This window comes from Sinohyriopsis cumingii, chromosome 18, assembly GCF_028554795.1.
Source record: "Sinohyriopsis cumingii isolate HCF-2022 chromosome 18, ASM2855479v2, whole genome shotgun sequence".
Taxonomy (NCBI): domain Eukaryota; kingdom Metazoa; phylum Mollusca; class Bivalvia; order Unionida; family Unionidae; genus Sinohyriopsis; species Sinohyriopsis cumingii.
Window position 1 is genome coordinate 13,093,524 of NC_142978.1, and position 26,778 is coordinate 13,120,301.

The 26,778-nt window shown below is 36.7% G+C and overlaps 1 protein-coding gene and 1 non-coding gene across 2 annotated transcripts in view; one reads left to right on the plus strand and one right to left on the minus strand.

Annotated features, from left to right (window-relative positions):
* The first annotated feature begins 509 nt into the window (after positions 1-509).
* Positions 510-26,778, plus strand: part of LOC149776086 (uncharacterized) — a 39,953-nt gene continuing 13,684 nt past the window's right edge. The window contains exons 1-4 of the mRNA XM_089941416.1: positions 510-621; positions 23,729-23,862; positions 24,643-24,730; positions 25,611-25,794. Coding sequence (XP_089797542.1) covers positions 23,730-23,862; positions 24,643-24,730; positions 25,611-25,794 — 405 coding nt within the window. The 5' untranslated portion in view covers positions 510-621; position 23,729. The remainder of the gene's footprint in view (positions 622-23,728; positions 23,863-24,642; positions 24,731-25,610; positions 25,795-26,778) is intronic.
* LOC149776087 (small nucleolar RNA SNORD36) lies at positions 11,183-11,257 on the minus strand. The gene has a single exon (XR_016416307.1). It is a non-coding gene; the product is annotated as a small nucleolar RNA SNORD36 (small nucleolar RNA).

The following is a 26,778-nucleotide window of genomic DNA, read 5'->3' on the forward strand; positions in this document are numbered from 1 at the left end:
AAAAAAACTGCAAATAAATGCCTGTCTTCTTTATTACTTTGCACTACATGTGGATACTGTAGTCTCTCTCTCTCTCTCTCTCTCTCTCTCTCTTAGACACCTACATATACGCTATGTACATGTGGATATATGTACTCTATATGCTTAGCCACCTGCATATTTTCTATATACATGGTCTCTCTGATTTATCACCACTGTAAGATCGTGGTTTGTTTGTTGGTTTTTTTTTTTGTTTTGTTTTTATCTTTCTTTAGTTTTGTTTCGTTGTTGTTTTTTCTTGAAAGACGAGAGCAAGAACTAAGGCGAAATTTGTTGGTATTTATCACCACTAATTATCCCCATTATATCTATTGTCATCAAGAGCGCCTTTCAGTTTTCCTAAAATGTAATTACCTGTGAACACATGGTACCATGGAGTTGATTGAAATGTTGGCAGTAATTATACCTCCGACTTCACATTCCTTATTGAGTGTTTAAAAAGCGACAGGGATAACTAACAATGTTGAAAGCAGATGTTACACAAATAAATCAAGCAAATAAACTCATAGTATGATAAAAGAGAATAACGGATAGTTTCCTCGTTTGTGCAATAAATTCACAACGAAATTTCCATTTTTTAAGGTAAGTTTACATGTGTTTTTATTTGGTAGTACTTTTATTTATTTTTAAGATATCGTGGTTATGTCAAAGTCTTTTCTACAAAGTAAAGATTGAACGGAAGGCTTCAAAATAAGTTAGTTTCTATTTAGCTAAATCAGTATTATCATCGTCATTATCACATTATTATTATTATTATTATTATTATTATTATTATTATTATCACTGCTACAAAATTTTTATGACAGTTTCATATTTTAAGTATAAATCAACATAATGTACCGATATATCGAAGGTTTTCTGAATATTACAAAGAAAATTGTCAATATATTATGCATATCCATCAAAATATTTCTCTGGTTAAAATTCAAACTTCTGGGCAAAATTAAATAAAAACACGTAAATCCAATGATTAGAATTTATTAGATTTAGTTAACGATTGGCTTTTCTCCCAATTTGACTGAGAATTTATTTAAAAAGGTATTTCCCTAGATATTTGTAGAGTTGCTAAACTTGAATGACTAATGTAGGACTTTGCTACGTTTTCAGCGTCGTGTACGTGTATGTGTACGTATATGTGTATGTGTATGTGAGTCATGATCTTCACATTTCTAGCCCCCACCCCCAATGGGCCGTATAGTCATACACACACACACACAAGTAGACGGGCTTATGGATTTAAAAAATGGATGTATATAAACACACAAGCAGACCGGAATATAGTCAAAAAAATGACCAGAATTTCAGACCAGAATTTCAGACCGAAATAACGCTTCCTACCCTTGGGGGTGGCACCACCCAGATACCCCGCCCCCATTTTAAAAAAAAGGTGTTTTATGTGTGTATGTTGCCCCCGAAGGTATGTATGTTTGTCTTATTTTAACAAAAGAATTTCGATCAAAAATTTAATTAACTACTAAACTTTTTGTCGGGGTATTATCTTTTTCCTCTAGTGTTATCTAAAGGGTTGTTCGTCCGATTGTGGGCTTTGTCCCCAGTGTCGGAGTTCCTTAAATTATATCCCAGTTGTCTTATCATTTACATTTTTGGACTTATAAATTTTCAAAAATTTTGGATAATTTATTTTTGTTTTTTTTAAATTTTTTAATTTTGTAGAGAAAACGGTGTTTTTCAAGCTTTATGAAAGAAAAAGATCCTAATGTTTCATGTGCGTGATCATAGTGTGTCGTTTTCTCTTTGTATCTTAATTGCTGAGAAGGCTAATCCCGAGTAAGGAGCCGGATTTTCTTTATTCTTTTATGCATCCATTATCTGCGGGATTTTAGCCGTCTCATTTATCATTAAAGATATAAAAGTTCCAAAAGGGTTTTAGTTTTGGGTTAGTCCCTAAAAGTTAGTAAGGGTAATTCTTGGTTATTTTACTAAATTTATAGTTTGTCCCCGTATAGTTGTTCTGTTTGTCCATTTCCAAGCATGTGGGGTTTTCTGATGCTGTTCCGAAGGCCTTTTCACTTCCCGTAGCGCCATGTGACATAGCCCTTCGGCGTCTGTGCGTCATACTTCTCCCACATGGAGATTCCCTGTATCCCTTAGTTAGAAAAGAGTGCAAAGGACAGAATACTGTATCGGTGCTTTATCAGTATTATTTAGTGCAAACAGTATTGCGTTGTTGGTTAGATTTTATTGTTTTCTCTAAATGGTCTGCAGTAGTGTGAGGTGAGAGATGAAGGCTGGACTCCAGCCCGTATTTGTCGCTACTCGCCCCTAGTTGGGCGGTATACCGAAGCCCCTCCCGCATCTCCCTTCTCCCTGGCCAAGACACACAACCTTGAAAAGTAGACTTATTTTTAAAAAGAGGATTCTTAATACGGAGTAGATAAAAGAAAACAGACAAAACCGTTATTTAATTATTTTTATTACTTGACCACAAGATAGAATCGTGTTGTAATGTAGTCAATTATTTTTAAAACCACTTTATTTTCAAAATTGACATCTAGATATAAAATATTGCTTCTGTGATACTTGTAATTTTTACATATTTCCATAATTAGCAATATCCTATTTTATCTTTTTTTATATTTTTTTAAATATTTTTTTGTCGCATTGGGCGGTCGTGTGGAGTTTTGTGAAATTGGTAACTTCACATAAAGGGCATTTCGGTATTGTTCTGATCATAAGACGACTGACACCTTCTTTGCCTGTAAGCCAGGCGTTGTGCAGATATTTAAAAATATGCTTTGAATTTTGACAGACCTTTTTTCTCCAAATTTTTCCAAGTCTTTTCCCAGTTTACCCCCCAGTTGTCTTGTTCTACTCTACATCTTATTATTTTCGTTACATCCTCTCTTATCCAGTCATATGTTTTTTCCTGTATCCACTGTCCATAATTCTGCTTGATCTCTATATTTTGAAAGCATTTCCTTAACATATCTGAATTTTCGTGGCACTTCGAGTTTTTTCGTAATTGTATTATTTCTGTATATCTCCGGTCGGCCTCTTATGGTGAAGCCGAACCAGTGGATATATAGTTCCTCCCACGCTGTCTTAGGCTCGGGTTGTACTTTTTTCAATCTATTTATTATGTTAGTTAATTTTAGTAGTAGTGGGCTTGGCAGTCCCAATCCTCCTCTACTTTGTGCTCTACACAGCGTCTCTTTAATAATATATTGGGTTTTGTAATTCCATATGTAGTTTATTATTTCCGTATCCAACTAATTCAGAATTTATTTTCCATGTCTATTGATCTAATTGTATAATTAATATTTGAATACAACTATTTTTTTGCCACTTGGGCCCGCTCCATGATGCATAGTGGCGTTAAGGCCCATATTTTTGCATTTTCTCCTATTTTATTGATTATATTTTTTGTAGTTTTCTATAGTGTCTTTTTTCCCAAAATATACCCCTAGAGCTTTCACTGTATCTCTCAGTAGGTGGGGAGGTACCCCGTGGTGGTTCCCTCTCCAATTCCCTATTTTCAAGATTTCGGTCTTGTCATGGTCGATTTTTGAGCCTGATGCTTTCCCGAAATGTTCAAATTCTTTCTCTAGATGTTTATAGGATTTTGCATCTCTTATAAAGTTTGTACAATCATCAGCAAGTTGAAGCATTTTAAATTCCTCTTTTAGATTTGGTATTTGGATACCTCGTATTTCTTGGTTGTTGAGTATTTTGTGACTTAGAATTTCGATTGCTATTACGTATAATAACATTGATAGTGGGCAACCTTGCCTCACGGATCGTTGTATGTCAAATTCCTAAGTGCATTTTCCATTTACCTGTACACATGAGGTTATTCCTGTGTATAGGATTTCAGTCCACTTTCGGAAATTTGATCCGTAACCAAACTGATCTAACACTTTCTGTATATAGTTGTGTTCTAATCGGTCAAAGGCTTTTTCTTGGTCGAAGAGTACCATAGCACCCTTCGTACCTGTCTCATTAATATAGTCTATTATAGTTTTAATATTCAAAATATTATTTTGAATGTCTCTTCCTTTACCCCCCCCCCCCACAGGTTTGATTTACATTAACTATTTTACTTAACCAGCCTTTACTCTGTCTGTTAGTAACCTGCTTAAAAGTTTATAATCCGTATTCAAAAGTGATATCGGTCTCCAATTCTTGATGTCATCCCTATCTCCTTTCCATTTATAAATAATTGTAAGAATCCCTTCCCTCAATGATTTAGACATACTTTTTGCTTTAAAAATATTATTATATAAAGCATTCAGGATTGACGTTAGTTCACCGTGGAATTTGTGGTAAAATTCCGCGGTGAGCCCGTCTTTCCCTGATGATTTCATTTTCGTAAGTGTAGCGATATTTATCGTGATTTCTCCGTCCGAGATGACATCATCACACAAGTCTTTGTGTTCTGTTGATATCATCTCACACTCAATATTTGTTAGGTAGGATTCAATTATATTATGATCGATGCATTGTGAGGTATATATATCTTTATAGTCAGAGAAAATACCATTTAAAAGATCCGATTTTTCTGTATAGATTACATTATTTACTTTTATTTTGTTAAGGATTTTATCCCACCCCCCCTTTTTTTTCTCTTCTCAATTCTGCCCGTTTATATAGACCCTGAACTGTTTTGTATATTTCCGTGATTTACCCCGCCCTGATAGTTCTTCCCTGGAATTCTTCTTCTTCTATTTCCTTTATTTTATTTAACAATTGTTTCTTTTCTTCATTCCTTGTTTTATCTAAATTTATTTTTAATTGATTCTTATCTTTTTTAAATTTCTCTGTCTTTGTATTTGAATATTGTATGGCTTTTCTTTTTATTATCTTCTTTAAAATGTCACATTCCTTTATTATATCGAGAGTCTCTAAATTTTTAAAGGCATCAATTTAATTTCTTATTATATTTGTAAATTCTGTGTCATTTAAAGTTTTATTGTTTATTTTCCACTGTCCTGGTCCACACTTACATCTGTTGTTTTTTTTTTTTGTTTTTTTTTAGCTCAACAAACACCATATTGTGATCAGATATTTTAAAATCAGTTATCTTTGCATTTTTATATATTGTTGGATTACAATTTGTCCCATAGAATCGATCTAGTCTGCTTGCTTGGCCAAGTTTGTATTCATATGTATATTCCCTTCTTATTAGATTCAGTTTCCTATATATATCGCACATTTTATATTTGTTTATTAAGTTTATCATTTCTTGTCTAAAATGCTTGTCATCTGTTGTCAAATCAGATATTCTGTCAATTTGATCTCCTACCCAGTTAAAATCACCCCCTAGAATTAAGTTTTCCATTGAATATTCCTGTAAATAAATAAAAAGGTTTTCAATAAAAAATTGTTTTTGCTTGTATTTGCTGGTATATAAACGTTTATTATATGCCATTTTTTTAATTTTAATATGTATTAGAATCCCTTTAAAAAAAACCTCATCAAAACGTTTCACGCTTATTCCTTGTTTTTTGTTTTTATAATTGTAGCTACTCCACCCTAGTGTCCTTATTTATATAATCGTTGCAGATAACAATTGCATTTAGTTTGTCTTCTAATAAGTATTTTAGTTCTGGTGAGATTCCATTGTGCGTTTCTTGTATCAGGATCACATCAAAGTTTGTTTCTTCGGTAAGTTTTTCTACTTTTGCTTTATCTATTCCGTTACTATTAATAGTCGCCATTCGGAAGTTTACTTCTTCCGTTTTTAAGGCTACACTTAACCGGGTGCCGCATCGCTGTAATCTAAAATATTCACATGTATGTATTGTTATCTCAAGTTTGATGGATTAGAGTTTATTTATTATATATTAGTAGGGCTCTGGATTATTCCCAGAGCCTCTTTAGATTTTTGTACTTCCTCTTCGGTTATTTCCTCTAAGCTTGTTTCGTCTTCTGTTTTGTCATTTCCTTCTTCGGTATCTGTTTCTAAGTATTAGTCTTGGTCCGTTTCCATATCATTGTTGTTGTCTGTCCTTGTTTCGTTTTCAGTTTCATCCATTTGTCTATTTTTCTTTGTTGTTCTTGTCACAGTTGTTGTCCTTACTGGCGGAATTACTGTTTGTTGGTTTTTGTTTTGTCCAATGTCATCTAAGCTCAACTCTCCTTCCAGGGAGGAGCTTAATGAGGCAGTCTGGTGTTTCCCCTTATTTTGGGCCGGGGTGGACGTGAGGGGTATAATCCCCATTAAGTCCACCGGACATACTTCCTCTCCAGTTTCCTCATTCTATATGGGATTGTCATCCTCAATTCGAATCAAGAAGTATGGGTTTTGTGCTAGGATATTTTCCTCGAATCCACTTACTTCTGGTTTAGATGATTTTTTTTGTGGGGGGGGGGGTTGGAAATTATCCCAATCTAGATCTTTTTCCTTTGTAATGTCATCTGGTTGCTCCTGTGCGCTGCTAACCACCGTTGTATCAACTACTGATTGTGTCGTAGTCGGGGCATTTATCACTAGGGTTGTAGTTTGATCATCTGTAATCGGAATTTGGGCTTTTGGATCTTTGTCAATTTCCCCCTCATTTGGTGCTAACGTTGCTGCTGCAACGCTAGCCTAGGTTTATGGGACATAGGGGTTTGGGCAATCTTTATGCGCATGTCCCACTTTTCTACATCGTGTACAGACACTTTCCTTCTCACAATCCTTATACCAAGATTTGACTAAAAATCCAAGTACATAAAAAAATGTTGGGATTTTGCCTGTGCCTTCCTTTGCTACGGTAATAATTCTTACTCCCATCTGAATGGTCTGGTACCCCCATCCGTTGCCATTTTTTGTCCCCTGATATTTACTCTAAATTTATGTAGCATCTTGTCTACTAATACTTCGCTATCCACCTCGCGAGGGAGCACGGATATGAAGATCTATCTTGTTTTTGGCTCCACCTCCCTTGCTATGGGTGGTGCTTTTGATACCAGTGGTTTAAACCTCTTGACTTCTATTTCACTTTCATCAATTAGGGGAATATCAAACTCTCTGGGGTAAATAATAATTTTATTTTTCCACCCATTCTAAATTCCCTTTATCTTGTCTATTGAAATTCCTTTTAATTTCAAGACAGTAATTATGTCGGACTGTCACTTACCACCCCGAAGTCCAACATCTGGCAGCCCGAGGGAGGTTGTGCTACCAAGATATCTCTTCCATTTCCCTTCTCCAAACGTACATGGAAATAATTTTCTAACTTTGCCCCTTTGTATGTATACTTAAGTGCTGTCTCCATTTTGTTTTGCTTCGGTGATAATTCTGTGTTAGACATATACTAATCTCTGTCTTAATTGAAGTGTATAATTAGAGTTCACCGAGCGAAAGTGAATATCACTCGGTGGGTCCCGCTCTACCAAATGCACAAAAACCAGTCTAACTAGACTGTAAATTGCTATTGGAAAATGTCAAAATAACTGAAGTTATATGCAAAATGCAAAATACAGCTGCACAAGATAGATAAAATTAACTTCAAAAATCACACCAAAAAACATCTGATTAGTAAAGATAGTAAAACATGAAAAAAAATACAAAATTGTAACTGAAAATTGAAAATACAGTCAAAAGTGTAATCAAAAATTGATCACAAAACACACAATATGAAAATGTGACAATATGAAAATGTGACAATATGAAAATGTGAAAATGTGAAAATTTACCAATACTCAAAGTGGTATGCTTTTACGAGCTTCTTTACTTCCCGTCGTAACAAATGGATCTCTATTTTAGCCTTTAACGCTTCCTACGGTGGGTGAAAAAATACAAGCGTCAATAACGCTAAGTAGAGAAGGGTGAACAGACCAAATTTATTTGCGCGATAAAGCCTTAATACGACGGGTGAAAAAATACAAGCGTCACCGAGACATCTAACCGGGTTATATTTTTTTGTGTCAAAAATATTTACCTGGATCGTCACCTCTCTGCTGCAATGTGTGTGTAAAAAAAATGTGGCGTATTTAAATCATTATTATCTCAATAGTAAAATGAGTGATTCAGCACAGACTATGGAATATCGCACAGCTAAATTAGGTCGACAACGACTAGAGGCAATTAAAAAAAATATCTCCCAGTCCGTGATTCTGTCAAGCAACAACTACAAGAGCCCCAGGAGTCTCAGGTGGAATTTACAAAATGTGCAGAACATTTATTTAAACCAATTGTCGAACCAAGAAAATTATTACAGTAGCTAAGGCAGAACAAAAAGCTCTTGAGATATTACATGTTGATATTGCTGGCCGTCATCAAGCAGTTCAATTACCACCCCGGCAACCTCCTCAACCACAACCTCCTCCAAAAACTAAAATTAATATTACAGATAAATTTACGCTCGCAGGTATTACCGCTCTCAGGGACCCAAGCCAAATAATTAGTATTGCCGCGTTTAGATATCGGTATGTAAAACACGAATATATTAACACTGAAATCTTCCGACTGGGTTGAGGATGTATATCACATCGCTACTGATGTTTCACAGATTAGATCTGAGAGAGATGTTAATCAGATTAACATTTTTAACCAGGCAGTAGATGAGTATCATGAACGATCAAAACAAGGAAGGAGACAAAGAGAAGAAGAAATGAAGATGCAACTTGAAGAATCTAGACAAGAGAGGGAATTCAGCCTTGAAAAAAACCCAGACAAAATAACTCTACCACCGCCCTCGCAAACTCCTCAACCACAGTCATCGCCGCTGCCAAAAATAATAAATGTAATGGATAATTTTACACCCGAAGGTATCACTGCTAGTAGGGATCCAACCCAAATAAAAGATATTGCAGTATATGGATATGATAAAAGAAGTTTATATTTATACCTCAACTATGTTAAAAATATGAAACCTGAAAATTTGGTTTAAAAGTTATATCTCGTCGCTATTAATGATCAGCGGGTCAGACTTAATGATAATTTTGATAAATTCAAAACAGGAAGTAAACGAGTTTAAAAAACAAAAGGAACAAGAAATGGAATCAGACGAAAAAATTGGAAGTGGTTTGTCCAGCGGAGGCCTTGATAAACATTGTCCCAATAAAGTCCTTGCCGACGTGCACAGACTAAACATTTTAATTTGTGGAAGACGAGTCGACAATAATTACTCAGAACTCATTAATTAAAATAATCTGCTATTTGTCAGAGATTATTTACAGGCGGTATCATAGACATTAATGTTTATCGGTCTCTCATTGTTAAAATCGTTGACGATTATCGCAATTAGATCAGTGACAATAAAATAAGATGATCATACATAATGCTCAACGTGGACCTGCAATGGGCATGGCTATAAATTCGCGATTACCAACATATAAAGTAATCTACGGAGATGGACTCGGCGATGTTGTTCAGTGTCTATTCAAAAGGATAGCCCCAAAAGCAATACCGATTGCAAAGCAACTGAGAATGAAAGCTATTGACGTTGTTCGTGGTAAAGGTATTGGTACTGTTGGTGATGTTGCTAGTAAAGCATTATCAGCAATCAAGGATAGACTAACACGATTAATGCGACGAAAACCTGAGCTATTAAAATTACCCAGCACTGAAGTGATGCCAGCAAACGCCAGTAAAATAATAAATCAAGCTGCAAATGAACGCTTGAAGGAATTAGCAGTGAAGAAGCTTGAAATATAACTGCAAATTAGGTTGCGGGTAGTGGATTATCTCGTCGTCGCCGACGTTAAACGTCGATGGCGCATCAATTTAGACATCTACAAATACAAATAATGTTCAAACGTGTATCTGATCCAGCATTTGACATTTCGCACCAGTACTCAATAATGAGTCTGTGCGTGATTATCAATAGCATTCTTATGACGTACGAGAACCAAATCAGCGTGGACGAATCGAAGTACAAGTTCAGGATGCAAGCAGATATTTCTTGCCCGCCGAGGCATTCATTGAGGTTCAGGGTAGACTTATAAAAACTGATGGTAATCCTTATGGTGATGCGCAGGGTGGGTTTGTTAATAACAACAGTATGGCATTTTTTAACAGTACACGATATATTACTGATGGTCGGGAAATTGAGGTTTGTCATAATGATGTTCATGTTGCTACGACAATATTGGGATTATCCTGATACAGTGATGATTATTCACGGTCTACTGGTCCGTCAATGATGTTTGCAAAAGATACCACTGATCGTGCTGATAGCCGACCATATACTTTCCGGAGACCAAAAAGTCACACTGCAGCTGCCGACGCCGATGTTGAAAATTTATACTTTGTAAATGCGAATTTTAATCTGGGATTCGCAGCACGAAAAAATCAAACTGATGCTCTGGGGAGATTTAGCTGTGCAATACCACTGTCACATATCTGTGGTTTCTGCAGAAATGTTAGAAAAGTAATCTTCGGGGCAAAACATCCAGTTGCTATCTTTCGAAAATCCACAGACCACAATGATATCTGGCACGCTGAAGGAGTTGATCCAGGTGCAACCGCGGAACTTCATGGAAATGTGACACTGACAAAACTTTCGTTGTGGATGCCAGTAATGTTACCATCACTCGCTGAAGAACAACGGCTGATATCTTTTATGGACAGCGGTGGAAAATCAACGCTGTCATGGTTGACGATTCCTACAGACTCGATCACGAGTACAACTGTTCGTACATTTGCATGGCAGTCGCATCACAGCAGGAAGTTTCCGCACCACGACATGTATTTATAGTTTTCAAGATATCGAACGACGGGATTCTCATATACGAAATCATATGGCATTTGACCCACTTGGGGTTAGTGAAATTTCTTTGAGAATAAATGGGCATCAAGAATCGTCTGAAGAAGTGTTGCTGGATTTTGAAAATAATCACGTTGCACGTGCTTATCATCGTTTGATAACAATTATGGGGCGTGATTAGAATGTGGATTCTGGTTTGCAAATATCTCAGCGGAATTTCCCGACGTTGTATCAGATCTACTACTTCTTGCTGGAACATCCAGATTTGTTTAGACAGTCAGTCGATGACATATATTTTCGAGCTCGAGTAAGTGCACTACCAGCAGGTGTTACTGGTTATAGAGCAATCGCTGTCATACTCTCAGACAAAACAATGCTGCTTGAAGGTGTTGGTGGACGAATGAGAGTCAGTTATGCCCTAGTGGAAAACCTGTAATTAAATGACTCATATTATAATATTATATCATCATGTTAGTGTTACTCTGACTCCTGGTCAGATTAAAAAGCTATAATGAGCATCAAAAAAGAATTCTGGAATAAAAATATTGCTGAAATCATCACAGATCGCAGGTGGTCCAAATAAACTATCACTGACAGAACGTCATCTCAGGCACTTCAATGAAGCCAAAATGATCAAAGACCGGCATTAGACTTAATCTTTCTTCGGGTGCCATTAAAGACGCAGTCAAGACGGTTGGTATATCTCCACTTCTTGAAGCTATTCCAGCATTGATAGCCGCTGAGCCCCAGCTGTTGCAAAAGCAGCTGCACTTGGTGCTATTGGAACTGCCGCTGTGATGGCATTAAAGAAAGCAACAGGTCACGGACTAAAGGCTTCCAAAAAAAGGGCGGGATCTAAGATTACCAGGAACCCCCTATTCATGGTACGGTCGGGGTCAAAAACTGCTAGGGACACATCGTTGATGCTTCCCGTATCCAAATTTTGATTTACTTGATGCTGCTAAGAAACTAAACATCAGAAACGTCAGATGTGTTTTTATGCGTGATCAATTATCAAGACAACCAAACTGTTGAAACCGGTGTCACTAATCTCGATGGAAGTTTTGGTCCAGGCACTCACTTGGTTCCATACGCGATTGATCCACGTGGAGTTGTTTATTTCGATTTGCATCGGGTGGCGCTACCAAAAGACATTTTATGATATAGTGGCTTAGCCGGTGACATGCAAGTATGGTATTCAACATTACCAACACAGATAATAACTGATCCGCCAATATGTGGTCGTGAAGTACTCGCTATGCTCGGCGCTGTGTTAAGGTCTCAGAAACCACCGCATAACGTCGTGCACGAAAATACAAGTGGTCGTTTTCAACAGGACTTAGTATAATATACAATGATAGATATTTACAAAATATTTGCTAAAGACAAACCCAAATGTGATTTATCTAAATATCGAACCCTTGGCGAAGTCAAGAATGAACTCGCTGATCTTTTGCGTCTCGCAGATGCAGACCAAAATGAAGTTGTTGTTTTTCAGGATCAGCAACGACGGTTAAAGACGTTGACAGATATTGATCTCCCGGTTCCAGGTGCGACCTAATGCAACTTAGTGGTGTTTGCTAAAGGCAGTAAAATTAAAAACTCAGAGGAATCAATTTTAACATTCATGAGAGAGATTACAGAACGTATCAGAAGAAATGGAAATATTATGTATGGCGATTTCAACGTGAGCAAAAATACAATCATCAATGTGAGAGAACCAAAATCAGACGATGATGTGGCAACAAAAAATGTGGACAACAACAACGCCACTATCAGAACTGAGATCAATAAACATGTTACTAACATCGGTGATGTAAGGAACGGCGATCTCGAAATGGTTAGTAATAAAATTACTGGTCTCAGACAACCAGAATCAAACGATGACGCTGCAATAAATAAATAGGTTGAAAACAGCAACATCCCGAGATGACTTCGTTAATAACAATCAATGATAGACTGACCACGTTTAGATCTGAATATTCTAATCATGTAACCGCATTTGTATATTTTCGTAGAAACAAAAACAGAACCATTAATGAATTTTTGGAATTTCAGCAGTCATCGACGTTAAGCTCTCTCACATCAAAAAGATTACCGATGACATCAAAGAGATTACCGATCTTACATCCCTGTAGATACAGTAACGACTTGATCAGCATTATGGACACCACTCAATAAATCCGTCAAACATCGCGCTAAGGTTACCGGCATATACAGGATCTCAGTACCCGGCGTTACAACATTTACAACATCTACCACAATTTCACGGCGTTATCCACTAACTGGATCTTCTGGGTCTATGTTAGTGATATTGGAGTAAATCGACGAGGAAATATTTGTGGTGGAACTCGAAGAAAAAGGCGCCCTCGTGTTGTATTATTGATGCCTTGATTTCGTCGCCAGTATGCCACCTACTTGAATTGTTCCGGTTACATAGTAATAATGAACTCCCCAATTGACGCTGAACGTTTCAGATACGAACATATATGTTCGTGGCATACCCAACTGAAAAATATCATTGACGAGTATACAGCAAAGCAAAACAATATCTCAGACGTGTCGTTGTTATCGACATAATTGTATATTTTGGTTCTGCGGTCATCGCTGGAACAGTAACTATAATTGGATCATTATCAGCCACTTACGTGATAGCACCAGTGATAGGAATTGGTGTTTATTTTGCAACAGGAATTGCCGGTATTCTTAATATCATCGCAAAACAATAATTACCTACCGGGTTGATAAATTACACGAATATACAGATAAATTAACAGCGGTTACACACGCACACGCCAAAAATATATTCGTTCATATCATCAGGTTTCAGTGATGGAGTAATATCAGATCAGTAATTCACAGAAATGATTAAGATTTACCACGAGGCGCCGGGCAAGGTAGAATCTCACTTGTCTTCTATGAAAATATATATTAGATCTTCCTGATTTAAATAATAATGTCGCAAGAATGGCTGGAACAAATAGCCGCTAATACAACACCACCCACAACCACGATGATATCAGATAGCTCAACCAAACCGGAATTTGACGTTAGCTTTCCAACTGCGATTGCAGCTATTGAAATACCACTAGCACAATTGCGAATGTATCATAGCTGGCCAAATATTATATCAAAGTCTTTTGGTGGGTTGCAGGCAAATAATTTACTGGTATTTGAGTATAAAAATAAACCCGATGAAACACTAGACTGGAATGTTGTGAGCATACCTACCGGTAGTTATCAAATCGAACAGATTAACGATGAATTTCAGCGCGGAATCAAATCTATCATATAAAAAGAATCAAAGATAGCTATCGCGGTTCACGAACCAACGTTATCTGCCGAGTTAGAAATTTAAACGCCTAACTTCAGCGTCGATATATATCATTCGTCGATCCAAACTCTGTTAGGATGGCCGGAGATAGCACCTGTTCATCAGGGATCACCAGAACCTCAACGCGGTTACTATGTTTCAGACAAAAGAATATTTTACAACAACACACTTTCCAATTATCGAAAACCTCATCCATGGAAATACATGGAGCCAGTTGACGACACAGATAGACAAACTTTTTATGGTGAATATGATGGTTAAAAGCTTTCTAGACTATCAAAAACAGTATATGATATTGATCACAAAACCGGTAATGCATTTATCGATAAATGGTTTATTAATCCATTTGCTAATGCAATTAAAATTGAACATCAAACTGTATCCTCGACTCTACGACAGTTATTCCAATGTTCCGTGCAAGAGTATCCCAACGACAGTCTAAAAATAAAATCATTGAAATGGTACAAAATATAAATCAGGTTGCATCGGACCTTGAGTATGTCAATTGGGTTGTTACTGGAACAGTGGTTACCGATACATATCATGCAGTTGAACAAATACCGTTCAACATTTATTTGCTGCACATTATAAAATAACTGAGGTAGATATAGCAAAATTTAATGACGAAGAACTAAATAAAACCGTCAATGATATCATCGATGAAAACTACACCAAAATTATTGCCGCATGGAGAAAAATATCCCCACCGACAGACATCTTCAAGTATAATGATGATCCATACGGTGTAGGTCAACATATTTCACCGGGCATTGTCAATATCACAACAGCGATCGCAGCTAATCTTGTATATGATGCAATGGAAGGAAGTTATCAAATCGATCTTGAAAAATCTAAACAAGCACAACATAGATATATTCTATATACATTCACTCCTGAAGTCCCATCTGGATTATTTATTGTATTATAACCTGTTAATCCGGTTTATTTGCGATGTCATAATCCACTGTTGTCACGGATACATTTCAGACTTACTGACCATCTCGGATACCGTCTTGATTTACAAGGAGATAATAAGTTTGTATGTACGCTCACATAGCGTCATCGTAGATCTTCACGCTCATAGAGCGTCATCCTGACAAAATCAGGATTTTGTAAAATCTATTTCTGAGTCTGCCTTGACAGATTCAAAGATCTACGATCTTATGAATAATTCTTTGTGTAATATTATATAATGTACCAACACACGAGGGTTTTTATACACAACAAAGATGTATTCAAAAGTGCCGTCAGAACAATCTTGACACCTCCCCACACAGAAAAGTTTAGTGTTAATATACTTATTGATGATTGTGACGATGACAGATTTTTGATAACGAATGAGCAGTTAAATGAGCTTCAGCGAAAACATATTATTACGGCTGTATGTGATAAGGATCAGATCCTGAATAATGTACATTCTTGCCTTAAACGGTCCAAGGATGTAACTACCCAAATTTCCGACAAAAATATTATAAACATCCCGTGAATCCGTTACAACATTCACTTTCACAACTTACACTTTGTTTACAATCCGCTACAACTTTCACTCTGCTTACAATCACTTTGTTTGCAATCCGCTACAACTTTCACTTTGCTTAAATCACTTTGTTTGCAATCCGTTACAAGTTTCACTTTCATAACTTTCACTTTCACAATAGGTCATAACCATTTTCAACTGTCTTACACGCGCACTAAGTCTTTTTTGTTTCATATTCCCGAGAAAGCTCTGATCTAATTTTTATCGATCGCCGTTGCGAGTGGAACGAACTGCCGAACATTTCAACATCGACACAAACTAGTGATAGTGTCATTGCCTGTTGAAGTAATTTGATAAACCTGTATTCGGCTGCTAGTGTGTATCTACCTACGGAACAGTGCCACGGCTTTATGGGGTTTACAGTCTTAACTCTATTTACATGTTTACATCATTATATATAATGTTTACTATTTACCTATTTACAGTATTTACAGCAACATATATACATATTTACAATATTTACATATATTACATATTTACAATATTTACAGCAAATTACATATATACATATTTACATATTTACACAGTGCATAACCACCAGGGGGCCCTTCTCTACAATCAACAGATAACTGAAATGTTTTACACACCTCTTCCAAAATCAACCCCGGAGTAGTGCAAAATAGCACCCACAACGTGCTGACATGGTGGGAAGGTGTACGTGATTTTTCAGTTATATGTTGAATTTCGAATTTGGCGTGGAGACCCACTTATAATTGGAATTCTATTTCTTATATAGCTAGACATATTTTTATTTTGAAATCCCGAAATAGCTCATCCAGGGGGCGTGGTTTATTTGTTCTCTTTTTTCTTAACAAATAATCCTTTTGATAAAGTCTGGAGCGGGTAAGGAACCTGACAAGGTGAGAATAACAAGGATAATGTTTTATAAAAACACCCACAAAAAAAAAAAATAATAATAATTCATTTATAACTGGAAGTATTTATATAAAATAAAAGCGAGGTTACTTTTAAATCTCTCCACTGGATGAAGCTTTACTTGACAGAGTTATTTCCCTTCAATGAATTTTAACTTGTGGGGCAAAATACCTAAACACAACAAAAGAATATCTAATTCATCGGAAAATTCAGAATCATTTTTCTGTTCTACTTCGGTATTATTCTGATTTACTACAGTATTTTTCTGTTCTGCTTCAGAAGAGGCGGCGTACTTAAATAGTGTGCTTTCTTTGTATTTTTTGGAAATGCTGATCTGGCTATTTTATCTGAAACACGTTCTATCGAACCTGAGAAAATACAGAAATGTTTGGCAGCTGCATGTATCGATTGAAATTCTATTTCTTCCCATGTCTCTGTATTGACAGATATATTTGATTTTGCAGATTTACTATATTTTCCAGTATTTACAAGTTTACAATTCTGACTCTGTGTAATAGCCTGCAAATTATTTCAAGAGTTATCCAGTTTTCTGACGTTAATATGATCAATCCTAAGACATTTTTGATCAGTCCGTGAAAACATTAATAAATAAATTTACGACAGAAATACCATTTCCCCAACTGTAGATCTAAGATAACCAGCATTATCAACCGAACGTACCCTTTTTATTAGTTTGCAACTTCTGATAATACCATCACGTGATGCCTCGTAACTTTTAACGATAGGATGTGTTACAAATTCTCCTTGCTCCGTTTATATAATAAATATTATTTGTCTAAATTACTATTGTATTACTGAAAAAAATATTCCGGTGACCTTGTCACTGTCATGAAAATTTAGCGAGATAGGCTTAGACGGTTTTTTTATCAGATACTGATTACCATTATTTTCTATCATAATACCGTTTCAAAGCTCTGTATTTTTTACGGCCGCATTCTACACACCTGTGTCCCCCCCCCCTCCCCGACTCAGACATTACATTTCAAACACGACTTTGGTCCTATACTTCTCGTCGCACACTCTGCATGTGGTATCCACAGAATTCATTTACACAAACCCGATTACAAGGAGCTGCAGATCCAATCATCTACCACTTTCAATTTTTTTTTGCTTGAATCATTGTACATTATAAATTAAAGTTTAATTTAAATTTATATGTATTTGCATTAATTATAATATGGGATAATTTACGAGATTATCTGCAATTAAGCCTTCTCCAGCTAGATTCGATCTTGACATAATAACGCTGACTTGCCGAGTCGAGCTTTGGCAAATAAGACTCTAATCAATAGTATATGTGAAGCCAAGAAAGACTTTCGCAACGATGATGCAGCTCATGTGTGGTCAACATTCAGAATTAGGCAAGACGATAACCCCGAAATTAATACTACAATGAATGACCAGCGAGCAAGGACAGTTATTAATTATCTCGACAAACAAAGATAAATTTTTAGGAATGTTGACTGGTATTGGCAAACCATATTATGAAAGTGCCCGTGACGTCAGTTGTTCATGCGATATATCCGCTGAATAATAAACCTAGCATTGATAATCTCACACCGATGTGTAGCTGAGCGAGTTATAGAACATTCACAAACTCGGCACGTGGAAATGGTCTAACAGATCTTCGACGTAAAAAAAATAATGAGTGGGCTGAGCCTGTCAAGCAGCATGAAGCTACGATCAACGACGCTGCTGAGTTGGAAAAGAAATTTCCGAAAAGGGTGAAAACAATACCCGGCGAGATTTTGTACAAATCAAAACATAAATCAAATGGAGCTTCCATATAGATCGTTGATCATAACGCTCACACGTGGTCGACCGACGTAACAATATTTCCACGAGATAGAACTGTTAAATTTTATAACGGTGATATATTTGATTTTATAAATAAAATTAGTAAAATCGATCCTGTATCCATGTGGTTGTTTCAAAGTTCTGAATGTGACAATTATGATCAGTTTGAAATGAACAATCTTGCGTTGAAATATACCGATGAAATTGAACAATTACTCTTTAATTGTTTGCCGTTCCGTCAGTTGCTGTGTAATTTGCTCAGGAGAAAAATTCATGGAAACGGACAAGATTGGAATTTCTTGTCGAATATGGACACTGCGGATTGTGGAATACTAAATACGATTATAAGGACGTTATCTCCGTTGATATGGTTGCCTGTTATTCTCTAAGGTGTCTTGGAATTTGTGAATGTGCTGATTATTTTAAGCGATTTGGACATCGAACACACGAGATGATCAGAGCTGCGAAAAATGGACATTTACCAGATTTTGATTTAACTGGATTTGTATGTGTTGAATCATTTGAGTTTACGGAAAATCTCCATGCGATTGTTTATATTTGGTTTTGTCGTCATTTTAACGAACGCTGTTAGGTTCCAACAGTGATATTACGACAAATGATTGATGCTGAAATATTAGCGTCGTTGGTTGTAAGTGAAGCAATAATATCGTATCCTCCACAGAAACAAGTTTTGCTGCCTGTCGTTGAGAGATGTATTTTGAACGTGAAATTTGTGCGTAATCCCAATAAAATTGAATGAAAATAAACTTGGCAGAAAAATAATTGGTGGTTCATGTGATCATAAACGGCATTGCACAAGATTAACTATTGACGACGCTGAACTCGATTTTATAATTGCTGATACAGCAGAGAAAGGCACATTTATAAGTCGAAATAATGCTTACTTGTCAGATGGAACTAAATTAGGTACAATTGTTAGCTATACTGATGGCGATTCACCATAGATTACTCATTTAAAATCTTCGATGTTAGTTTATGTTTCAATAAACTTATTATCGATTAATAATCAAACTACTGGCAATGGCGATGATATAGTAAGACAAAAATTAGCTGGTTATCAGCAATATCACAAAAAAGTAAGTGCGACTTTTTATCTCGATGCTGAATTTAAAACAGCAACAAAACAACATTGTGCTTGCTGTAATACAGTAATGGTGTGGCAGCATTCTCCTAATAACCCACGACCGTTTACCGTGGATAGAATTAATAGTAGTCTCTGCCATACACGCGAAAATGTGATGCTAACCTGTCTTGAATGAAATCGACGTCGAGGAACCAGTTCACAAAAGTGAAGGCGGTGATAATTGCGTATGTTCATAAATCACTTGTAATTGTTCACGTACAAATCCACGTTGAAGAGCAGTTGAATCTAGTTTGTAGACTGCAGGTCTACCCGTGGATCTTACCACGCCTGGAAATTGTATGTGAGCATATACTACAGACTGGATCAACCCCTCTTTTTCTAACCCCTTCAAGTTCGCCAGGTTCATATAAATATCTGATATTAAGATTACCTAGTATTGATTGTTTGAGAGAGAGTCATGTCGTTGCTGGAATGTGTTTTTTTGTAATTGCATTGATAGGTTTCATCGAAATTCCACGAGTACTTTCATTGTTAAACGCAACTATCACACTTGGCAGTCTTGCAACCAATTCACGGAGTCTCTTATCCGCCTGAACCTTATTCAAGGATATTTCCTGCGCATATTGATATCCAAACAATCGCTCAGCAAGTGTTCGATTAAATCATTCAACGATTGCCTGATCACGATGAATTGCAGTGTGTCCTCGTCTGATTTTGACATTATGCTGTTTCATCATCGTCGTTACCGCCGCTAAGAAATTTTTGCCAGAATCAACCTGCAGCAACTGTGGCCATCGCAAAGGCCCTCGTTGATAAATTTGTTCAAACACAGATGCAACTTCAATTACTGTCTTTGTTGATAGTGGTTCTGCTTCTTTATATCTACTTGCAACGTCAACGACAGTCAATGAGTATTTGTATGTGCGCGATTAACGTCTACCAGTTTTAATAGTATCATGTGGTAAAAACAAAATATGTACCTGATGAACTTCATTGGATGTGCTGACATCAAATTTTGCGCACTGAATATTTTTCGCTGGTTTTAGATAATTTACCATATTGCCTGTCGTGCTAACCAGTCTGCAGCAACAGAACGTGGTACACCTGCTGCATCAGCAAGTTTATTAATCGCTGCTCTACCCCTCTAATATCCTCTTCGACTGTACTAAATAGTGTCCATTATTATAATAATAATCTGCCGACTAATTACCGGCCTCTAGCACCAGTTTACCTTTCATCGAAGATCTTATCAAAAACTTAGCAAGTGATTCTCTGAAAGGTTTATTTTTTTTACAGACTTTAACGCCTGTATCAACTTCACGTCTGCAATATATCGCTGTTGTAAATCTTTATTTTTATACGCAACATCATGAATGTGGCACACTTGATCAATCGCATTTACTGGATACTCTCCATGTGCTGGATGTACTTTCTCGTTAAGTCCGATTTTAAGTCGGGTTCCAGGACGACAATAATTATATCCAGGAAGATGATTTTCGCCAGGATACTTACCCCAGGGAGCCCCTGGTAATTTTTCCAGTGAATCAGCGATATCTCCACCCCTGACAATCGTCAGGTGAGAGATACATTTGTATCTTTTGGTACCACATTTTACACTCTTCCCTGTAAGTGCACGCTTTTTATTGCTCGTCGTTATTGTTTTAATTCAATGGTCAGGTGGGTGCTCTACATCGAACATAATATAAATTCATATAATTATTATATATTCCTACAACATGAATGTCAGCAACACGAAAGCAAGAGCCAATCACACACCATCCATCACCACCAAATCAGAGCAATTACCATAGGTCCATCTGGGTCTGGTAAGACACAATTATTGCTTACCCTGATACCCTGATCATGAGATGGCTCAAGTGGGATAAGTTGTATCTAGTGGCACCATCTGTAGATGATCAGCGATGCTACGACTTGCTTACAGATTTTAATGAAAATGCAAAGTTGTTGGACGAGGACGGTAATGATATTGATTTCATCACCGACGTCAGCGATGCGACATCCATAAATGATCTTGATGGTAATTTTAATAATTTTGTAGTATACGATAATGAGATGCTAAACAAACAATCAAATCCAGCTCGGATATTTTCCCAAGGCAGACACAAAAACATCGATATTATATATGTTACTCAGCGATATACGCAAATGCCTAAAGTGATCAGAGATATTATGTCACTTGCTTAGGCTCGAATAAACAGTAACACAATAAAGAGTGAAAACACAAGATTTTAAAAATACAATAATTTACTTCCTTGGAAAAATTCTGGAAAAATGAAAAAATATGAACTTACGGTTTTATAGAATCAAATCCAAAATTGATCCAAAAATAATTAGAGATTACAATTTTAGTAGTCCTAATAACAAAATGTTCTACAGATATCACGTTCTAATCCCTATGACGAATCCAAGATGGACGATGACGAATGCTGCTATCTGTAGTGTTGAAGTCTACAGTTCCTTATATAAACAAGAATTATCACTCCGGTTTCTGATAGCTGAATCCTTTTTGATATAATAAAATAAACTGTTCGTGTTCCACGATATTACATGAGCACGCGTATTTTCCAGAAAAATAACAGGATTAATCCTTTTGAATCCAAGTAATTGGAAATAACTCCAAACCAAGCAATTTGAAATAACTCCAAACAGTACAACATACAACAGTTTAACAGCCCTGCTTCTACTGATTAATTCTCCAAAACATGAGTTATAGGAGCTTTCTAAAACGTAAGCAAGGGTCACGTGATCATCTTCTGGTAGTTTATAGAAGCAAATACTTGTTACAGATCACGTTTATCCAGTGTGACCCTGACGAAAACCAATCATTTTCACTCTATGAGATAAAAAATAAAAAAATTGTTTATATCTTAAAGACAAGGTTCCATCATGACCTTGGAAACAACCAATCATTTTAAAGTAAAAATTTTTAAACAAGGTCAGGATTTAGATCAACACCTGGTGTTTATAAACTAACAGTCAAGGTCAAATTATTTTCTAAAAAATAGTATCATCTCTAGTGAATAAATTTACATTACCATATCATGTAATGAAAAATATTTTTTAAAGAACTGACAAACAATTAAATTGAAATAAATATACATTAAATCAGATATAATTAAATCAAATATACATAACAAGAGATAACTGTAATCTTTTGGTTGTCTTTAATGGTGTTCAGGGGACATGGATTTTATTAAGCTTAAAAACTTCGTTTCACGCGCTCAAGCGATTCCTCGTGGATTTATCACGATAAATTTTCATGACCCTCGGTCTCGATATCGCATAGGTCTTGATAAAATATTTGGTTGAGAGACCTGTTACCTTTTCGAACCACACACACATCGGTGACGACCCAGGTAAATATATCACACACACACACACACACACACACACACACAACCGGTCTCAATGACGCTTGTATTTTTTTCACCCGTCGTAGGAAGGCTTTATCGCGCAAATAAATTTGGTCTGTTCACCCTTCTCTACTTAGCGTTTTTGACGCTTGCATGTTTTCACCCTCGGTAGGAAGCGTTATTTCTGGTCTGTTTACCCTCCCTGATGCTAGTCAGTCATACACACACACAAGTAGATATGCATAGAGCCCCAAAAATGGGCTGTAAGTCATACACACACAAGTAGACTGGCACATAGCCAAAATAATTTGATGTATAGTAGTTATAAACACACAAGTAGACAGACATATAGCTGAAAATGGAATGTATAGTTTATACACACACAAGTAGACAGGTATATAGCCAAAACATGGGCCGTATAGTCATAAACACACAAGTAGACAGACACATAGCCAAAACATGGGCCGTATACTCACAAACACACAAGTAGACAGACACGTAGCCAAAACATGGGCCGTATACTCATAAACACATAAGTAGACAGACACATAGCCAAAATATGGGCCGTATACTCATAAACACACAAGTAGACAGACACATAGCCAAAACATAGGCCGTATACTCATAAACACACAAGTAGACAGACACATAGCCAAAAAAAAGTGCTGTAAAGTCATACATACATACACACATAAGTAGACATGTATATAGCGAAAACATGGGCTGTATAGTGTTATAGGTAATCTAGGGTACACATACACACAAATAGGGGCAGTTTGACCTATCCGACTATCGTGATGTAAATTATCGGATATTTAAGACCACATATGATAACTGAAATTATAATATGATTTATGGAATCGTAGTCTTGTTCAGCCAGCTTCTAGTGTAGATCCGTCAAATCTCCACCATACGTTGGCAGAAATCTCACGAAGCCACACGGTGATCTGGTTGAACGAGACTAATGAAATGGCACTCTCATTTCAACAGGATGCCTTCAAAATACCTCCAAGAGTTTGTGAACCTTATTTCCAAGCACCCATCGCTACGTGACATCCGGGATATTGAAGACGTCATTCCTTGGCTTAGAAAAGAAAGTGCGCTGCTTAAGAATCTAGAATCAGGTAAAGTGTTACTATATTTATTTTCAGATTTGGCCAAAACCTGTTTAGCGACTAAGTGTGAATAGTTCCACACAACAGATTTCGATAAAAGTTGTTGTAAGGTTATAATGGCGCCCATACTTGATATCTGAATGTCATTGTTTGTACAGTTTCAAATGGTTTGATATCGTGATGCTTGTTGCGAATGCGAACAGATTTTACTAAGCCGTTTTTGAAAAGTCAAAATTAGCAAATGTTTAAGAACGGACGGATGACGCACAATGGACGTCGGGCCATGGCATAAACTCACTTGGACTTCGGCCAGGTAAGCTAATATTGACGAGAATCAGAGCAATATAGAAAAATGAAGATTTTCTTTTCTTTGTGAATTAAAAAGCAGTATTGTTTACATCATTATCGCGTAGGAGTTTTTCGAGAATGGCTGAAGAGTTCGTCTTGTATTGTAAGTGTAGAGAACTGCAAAGCAAAGAACGTTGCTTGTGTTTTCTTTGGAAAACTGTATACACTATTTAAAGTAAAAACAAAAGTCCAGATTTCCGTGGCTACCGATTCTCTCATGTTTACCACATAGACGAAAAAAGAAAATTCTCTTTAATTATTTAAAAAATATTGCAATCGAAATTCTATAAATGCATGCATTTATGATTGCCCTCGTATAACGTTGTCATTTGACATCGATCTGTTTTCACAAATCCTTGCTTTTAAAGGTGCAACAGGTGCATTGAATTAAACTTGTTTGTTGACCATAGGTCATTTCAGCTCGAGTTCGGTTTTTTTCAGACGTTTTGGTGGACATTGTAAAACATGGTTCCTACATCTTTACCAAGAAGGACAGCACATTTTTCCGTCAAGGCGAACATAATAGACGGTATTAATCTCTCTCTCTCTCTCTCTCTCTCTCTCTCTCTCTCTCTCTCTCTCTCTCTCTCTCTCTCTCGTGAATCCAGTGAACGCCTTCTGAATTTAATCAGTTAACAAGTTTCAACAGATGCAAGGTATTCAATCTGAGATGCTTAAAATATCCAAAACGAGGCTAGACGCTTACGATATCCGAAACTAAGCTGTTGCGAATAATCAGTATTGTCCTCGAGAAACTTAATCATAAGATGTCATCTGTCCTTAAAAATTGTAGCATGAGTTTTGTTCGCATTTTGCACGTAGCCATTGATGTTGTTATATTATTTGTTAAAGCAATCATTTCGATTTATGACATTTTCTACAATTTTATGCAAATGAAATATAGCTCCTTCTGTTATTAATATTGCTTTGTTTTAATTGATTATTACAGTATGACTAGTGACATCAATACGTGCTAATTAACCTCCAGAATAAATATACACGTTAATTGTCTTGGTTCAGTTTGGTGTTTTGGGGTCACAGCAGCTTAAGTAGGTTATTTAGTGCCGAGGTAATTAGAGTAGAGGGCCTTGCCAAGAGACACATCACGAATCTCAGCCGTTTGATGACAGGACCCTGCATCCTTTTTGTTTCGAGCGGGGCAAGCTAACGACTGCATCACCGCAGCTACTGTCCCCATTCGCCTGTTACAACATACTGGAGGTATTGAAAGGAAGTATACTAAAAAAATATAGTATTCGCGTATGGTTAGGCAGAGTAGAATATCCATGATGAAAAAAATCAAATTTTGTCGTAAACAAGATTCGATAAGGTAAATAAAGAACTAATATTAGCGGCAACTCTAATTCTAAATTTTCACTGGAAAGCATTCCTTATTGTTCCTTTCACAGTTTAATTGGAGAGAAAAGATTCTTCATCATTCTTCACGGAGTTGCGGCCCTCTATATAGATCCATCTATTAAATCCATGCCTCCCACACAAGCTCCCTCTCCATACAAGCAGACGAAAACTCCATCCAGCTTCGAGGCTTCAGCATCACGCACCAACACGTCTGGTCACCTAACCAGCCTCCAGGTATCATGTCGCGTTTAACCAGACGCTCGCGAGACTAATACAGCTAGAGAGAGTCTGGTCAAACGAGACTAGCAAGTACAAGTAGTAATGTGCTAATGGACTTCTCAGATAGGTTTCGCAACTGGAAATCATCTTTTATATTCCAGATTAATTTTCGCCACTTGGGAATATTCCTACACGCATGGATCTGCGATTGTAGCCCGCGTGTTACCTTGTGAATGCTCGCGTCAAGGGTTTCTGGTTAAGCATTGTGTGCTCGTAGACAAATCGATAGGCACTGACAACTGTTGGCTCGGATTCAGATTTGAACGCGGGGTTGCCAGTGATTTTCCAATATACCCAGCATTGTTTTGAATTTCACTACGGTAATCGTTTTATCTTCGATGGACACCGAATACAGTTTGGCAATAGTGCTGAGACTATTTTGGGCCTCCGCGAGAATTTCCGAATAGACACGTCTGTATCCACGGCTACAATCGATATAGCTTTAACAGCAAATCTAATTGGCGTGCTTATGATAGTCACCGTGTTGAGACCTTCCACGGCAAGTCTACAAATCGCATCCACCACAATACACAGGGTTTTGTAATTCGTGAGTAAAACTGTTTTCTTTGGTGATTTCATCTCGCGGCTGTTGTTCCGCTTCAATTATTTTTTTCAGTGTCCATCACAGTTCTTTTATTAATAATATTGGTAGCGTAGTATATTTGTTCAACAGGCTGGACTTGTTCGGGTGCAACATGCATACGTACTTCTAACCAGTTACCCATTTTACTGGTATAACTGACAGTAAATCATACAAAATATCATCCTTGATAATATTTAAGTCTCCGGCGACTGTGCGTTCTGGAGGCCTGGTAACACGTTCACTTTAAACAACATTGATTACGCCTTTGATTGATATCTGAAACGATCGTTCTCGTTTTCGCCCAGGAATTATTATACGGACAAGTACGTCCTTCTTGAATAATAGCTGAGATATTT